This window comes from Carlito syrichta, unplaced genomic scaffold (genome assembly GCF_000164805.1).
Source record: "Carlito syrichta isolate Samal-C Ts95f unplaced genomic scaffold, Tarsius_syrichta-2.0.1 Scaffold91562, whole genome shotgun sequence".
NCBI lineage: Eukaryota > Metazoa > Chordata > Mammalia > Primates > Tarsiidae > Carlito > Carlito syrichta.
In genome coordinates, this window is record NW_007035658.1 from 340627 (window position 1) to 346048 (window position 5422).

General features: G+C 39.7%; 1 protein-coding gene across 4 annotated transcripts in view; it reads left to right on the top strand.

The window, feature by feature from the left end:
- ZNF106 (zinc finger protein 106) overlaps positions 1–5422 on the top strand; it is a 58395-nt gene that overhangs the window by 46726 nt on the left and 6247 nt on the right. For all 4 annotated transcript variants that reach the window (XM_008059343.2, XM_008059351.2, XM_021712970.1 and 1 more), the window contains 3 exons: positions 756–872; positions 3726–3917; positions 4353–4415. In XM_008059343.2, the coding sequence (XP_008057534.1) occupies positions 756–872; positions 3726–3917; positions 4353–4415 (372 nt within the window). The remainder of the gene's footprint in view (positions 1–755; positions 873–3725; positions 3918–4352; positions 4416–5422) is intronic.

Below are 5422 nucleotides of genomic sequence, written 5' to 3' on the forward strand. Positions count from 1 at the left end.
TGGGGGACAGAGTGAGACTCCAACTCAAAAAAAAAAAAAAAAAAAATAGAGAATCAATTGCATAAAACCACATATTTTATTAATGCGTTTATCAAATATGTCATCTATCATCTCCATTTTTCTTTTTAGATGTTAATTGCAGTTTTATCTTTTATATTTGGCCACTTAATTTAAGAGTAAGCCCCAACTCATAATGCCTTTTGAAGGATTTCTGCATTCTAAACAGAAGCATGGATAACATTATTAGAATTTGTATTTGTCTTCATATTACCTACCGTTTGGGGGTCTTTTTTTTTTTTGAGTTGGAATCTCACTCTGTCGCCCAGACGAGTGCAGTGGCCACTCCTGGCCACCACAGCCTCGACCTGCTGGGTTCCGGTGATCCTTCTGCCTCAGCCTTCCAAGTAGCTGGAACTACAGGCGTGTACTACCATGCCTGGCTAATTTCTGATTTATTGTAGAGATGAGGTTTGCAAGTTGCCCAGGCGGGTCTCGATCCTGCGGGCTCAGGCAATCCACTCACCTCAGCCTCCCAAAGCACTGGGATTACAGGCTGAGCTACCAAGCCTGGCTAGTTTGAAGGTCTTTGGCCTCATATTTCAAAGGGGGAAAAGCTCTAAGATAGTCCCTTACAAAATAAGAGGATTCATATTTTCTTCCTCATAAGAATCATTTTAGACTCTGCTTTCCAGAGGAGTTGTTTTTCACATCTCATTTACCAGTAACTTGTACTGATTAGATGTATACTTTGTCAGACCCGAGAGTGTGTGGAGCAGTTACAGTTGGAAGACCGGGTCCTCTGTCTCCATAGTAGATGGCGAATCCTCTATGCAGGACTGGCAAATGGCACTGTGGTCACCTTCAACATAAAGGTTAGTAGCTAAAGGGAGAAGGGTGAATTCCCATGCCACTTGGAAATAGTGTGAATTTGGATAGGAAGAAGTAGCAGATAGGCATTCTCCTATTTTCTTATATGAAGAAGCAATAGAATTAACTGCTACTCAAAAACTAATATCTTCTGATGTAAGGGAAATATGACCCTTCATTCTCTCTGCTAAGACTCAAATGTGCCAGGATCAAAATGTAACTCTACTAAAGTAAACTATGCCTGAGGATTTGGGGCCAAATAATGAGTCACAGGTCCAGCCAGTCTGTCTCATTTTAGGAATGACACCATGAAAAATGAACTTACATTCCTTTGAGTATGACATTGGTTTGGTTTAGAACTGATTTAGGGTTTCATGAGGGTGGTCCTTTCTATTAGTTGAACTAAGTGAGAGGTTTGCCTTAATGGCCATGTGGTCTCATTCTTTCCTAACCCTAAAATAAGCTCATTTGTTGAGCAAACCTTTATTGAGCATCTGTTATGTGTTAGACCCTAGGATAAGGTTTAGGAAGTTCTTGATGGCCCTATGTGTTTTGTTAAGGTAGCTGGATTTCATCTTGTAGGCTTTAAAGTATGAGGGACATGAGATCCAATTTGTATTTTAGAAAAAGTTACTGGAGTTGAGATTGGGAAAGATTGGTATTAGTAAAGGCAGGGAGACCATTTAGGAGGCTTTGTAGTGGAAACTGACATGAATTGTTAAGCAAAGGATGAAGAAAAGGGAGTGGATAAAAGATGTAATCTAAGAGGTTGAATTGATAGGTATAGGACTATATCCCATTGTCCCTCTTTTATTTATTTATTTTAGTTTTTAAAAATTATTTTATTTTTTTTGAGTCTCACTCTGTCACCCAGGCTGAAGTGCAGTGGCATGATCATGACTCACCACCGCCTCAACTCTGGGCTCAGGTGATCCATCTACCTTAGCACCCCAGGTAACTGAGACTATAGGCACAAGCCTCCATGCCCTGCTAATTTTTTTTTTTTTTTGTAGAGACAAGGTCTTGCTTTGTTGCCCTGGCTGGTCTCAAACTCGTAGCCTCAAGCAATCCTCCCACCTAGGCCTCCCTGAGTGCTGGGATTATAGGCGTGAGCCACTGCACTCAGCCTCTGTCCCTCTTTTATCAGTGTGTTAGAATATTTACTGTGACAGTATCATTTATACGTCACATACTAGCTGGAACTACTACAGAATATGCAATAAAATATGTCATGGTTTCTGCCTATAGGAAATTTCAAAATCAGCTGCACATGCTAATAACGCCTATAATCCTAGCTCTTTGGGCTGCCATAGCAGGAGGATTGCTTGAGGCAAGGAGGCCAAGACCAGCCTGGGCAACATAGTGAGACTCTGTCGCTACAAAAAATTAAAAACAAAAAATTCGCCAGGCGTGGTGGCACATGTTTGTAATCCCAGCTACTAGGGAGGCTAAGGCAGAAGGACCCTTGAGCCCAGGAGTTCAAGATTGTAGTGAGCCATGATCACATCACTGTACTCCAGCGTAGGTGACATAGGGAAACCCTGTTGCTTAAAAAACAAAAACCTAAAAATTCAGTTAGAAGAATTTAATGTATGGTTAATCGAGTGCCAAATTATTTGGTCCATTTGATATGAATATAATATGGAAGAGTAATAATTAGTGAAGATTTTTGCATTCTATAAGCAAACAAGCATGAACAGCCTGATTAGATTGGATTTAGAGAAGAAAGTAATTTTTAAATATTTTAAAGGATAAAACTTGGTAATTAGCAAATTCTCCTCTTTTTTATGAGATTAATTAATGTTATCAGAGGTAGACAGAAATTAGGAGCAAGACTCTTGAAGCAAGATGATAAGACGTTCAAATGGAAAAGTTATATAAGTAGTTGAAAAACCCTGGAGAAGGAGGATCTAGCGACAGAGATTAGAGAATCTCTGCAGAGATGTGAATTTTGAAGGTCAAGGCTTGAATTTTTTCTGGTTTGCCCATACTCCTACAATAGCATGCTTCTGGGGTCTCAACAGAAAGCCAGAACTGTTTATCAGGGTATGTCCACCACTGAGTCCTGTACTCCTATTAGTCTGTATCCCTAGCATTTTATAATGGCTAAAACAATTGCTTAGTTATGTAGGCTCCTTGTTGCTGTTTTCTGCTTAGTTTCTAGGAGTTTTATTCCATGCATGCACCTAAAGCACTTTTGAAAGGTTTTCGAGAGGTAGGAGACTATGAAAAGATTGGTGAGGATAAGTCTAAAATCTGAGATTAAAAATGTGTTGGGATTCAGGATGTGACCACGCCACACTCATATAAAGACTCCTACAATCCACTAAAAGATATCATGAGAGATGACATAGAACCAGAGGCCAGAAGAGTATCAGAATAACAAAAAGGTAGGGAATTTGAGATTCTTATTATAGAAATTGTCTAGGAAGAGATTTTTGGATGTGACAAATAGATTACATAAATTTTGCATGACAAAATGGTAGAAGAGTTCCTGGGTCTTTGTCATGGAAAATATACTAGAGTTTTTTTTAAAAAGGTTGATCCTTTATTATCATTAATTTAAGGGAAGCGAAAGAGGGCATAAAAAGAGAACCAACTTCTAATTCGAATCAGGATAGTGTGGGTTGAAATTATAAATTAGTTTATAATGTAAGAGTTTGCCCCCATTGGATCAGGGAATGGGGGCAGTTCAGCAGAGAGGGTTGGGATGGGAATAGCAGAGGCTGGGAAGTTAAGGATAAGAAACGAGTATGAGAATTTGAGTACAAGTAATAGAATTGAGAGTTTATACCATAGTAGTGATTGGTTAGTTGCTAAGTTGCTTTCATTTTATATAACAGTGGCTTATTTTCCAGAACAATAAACGACTCGAGATCTTTGAATGCCATGGCCCTCGCGCAGTCAGCTGCCTTGCCACAGCTCAGGAAGGTGCCCGAAAGCTGTTGGTTGTGGGATCTTATGACTGCACCATTAGTGTACGAGATGCACGAAACGGACTGCTCCTCAGAACCCTGGAGGGCCATAGCAAAACCATTCTTTGCATGAAGGCGAGTACAGTGGAAGAGAAGAGGAATTGTCCGGCACAAGTAGAAGGGTTTTGAATGACATTTCCCATATTTGTCTAATGTGTTATTTAGAAACCTTTTTCTTTATGCCTGGATCACCAAGCAATGTACTTTGATTTGAGAAACAAGAGTGTATTTTACTATAAAGTGTGGGTGTACTCTAATGCCCTTTTGGGCTGCTTCATCATCATTTTGGAGAGGTGACAAACCTAATAATACCTTGTCAGTTCATCAGAGTACCTGTCAGGAGAGCATAAGTTTTAGTTGAGAATATTTGTCTGAGAAATTATTACTTCATACCTAGTTAATGCTCATCTCAAAACAGGATGGAAATTAGAATGTGCCAGTGTGTATTACAAGTTAGAAGAAACTGAGAATCTTATACAGAATCTGACTCATTGACTTTTTTTCTCAAAGGTGGTGAATGACCTTGTGTTCAGTGGTTCCAGTGATCAATCAGTCCATGCCCACAACATTCATGTAAGCTTTGTTGGTGTTGTGTAAAGATATCTTGAATAAAATAGTGGTTAAAGCTTGAAGGTGTCCTCAGACCTCTCGCATTTAAATTAAACTCTTTATCCAGTGAAAGGATTAGTAATAATCCCTACATATATGCTCTTGGATAGTATTGAGCTCATCAAAATTTTCAATGGGGACAGTTTCAAAGTTTATATAAGGTTTAGTTTGAATGCTTCATTTAAGCTTGAGGTAAATTTAGCAACTGAGACTTTCAGAAAGTGAATATGGTATGGAGTTAAAATAGAACTAATAGAAACAGCTGAGAGCTAGGTACAGTGGCTCTTGCCTGTAATCCCACTATACGGAGCCTGAGGAGGGAGGGTCACTTGAGGCTAAGAGTTCACGACCAGCTTGGACAACATAGTGAGACCCCCCATCTCTAAAAAAGTTTTTTTTTTCAATTATCCAGGTATGATGGCATGTGCCTATAGTATTCCCAGCTACTTGAGAGGATCACTTGAGCCCAGGAGTCTGAGGCTGCAGTGACTATGATCATGCTGCGGCACTCCAGGCTAGGTGTCAGAGTAAGACCCTGTCTCTTTAAAAAACAGAAAACAGCTGAGAGACTACTCAGGTCACAGAGGCAGCTCTCTGAAGCTCAGTTCCTGGTCTGTAAACTTGGGAATAATTTCACCTGATGTACTTGTCTAAATTCAATGAAATGATAAAAGTGAAAGTACTTCAAAATCTATGAAATGCATATGGACAGAATTGTGGCCCTTCTCTTTCTATGACAATAGTTTCTCTCTATCAGAATACATTTCATATATTTTGTATAGGTAACATGCTTGTGGAAGTACTTCAGCTAAAATTAGGTAGCCTCAGAATTATACCTGTTAGAATTATAGAATCATGCAGCCATAAAAAAGAACAGAATCAGCCGGGCTCGGTGGCTCAGCCTGTAATCCCGTGCCTTTGGGAGGCTGAGGTGAGTGGATTGCCTGAGCCCGCAGGTTCGAGACCCACCT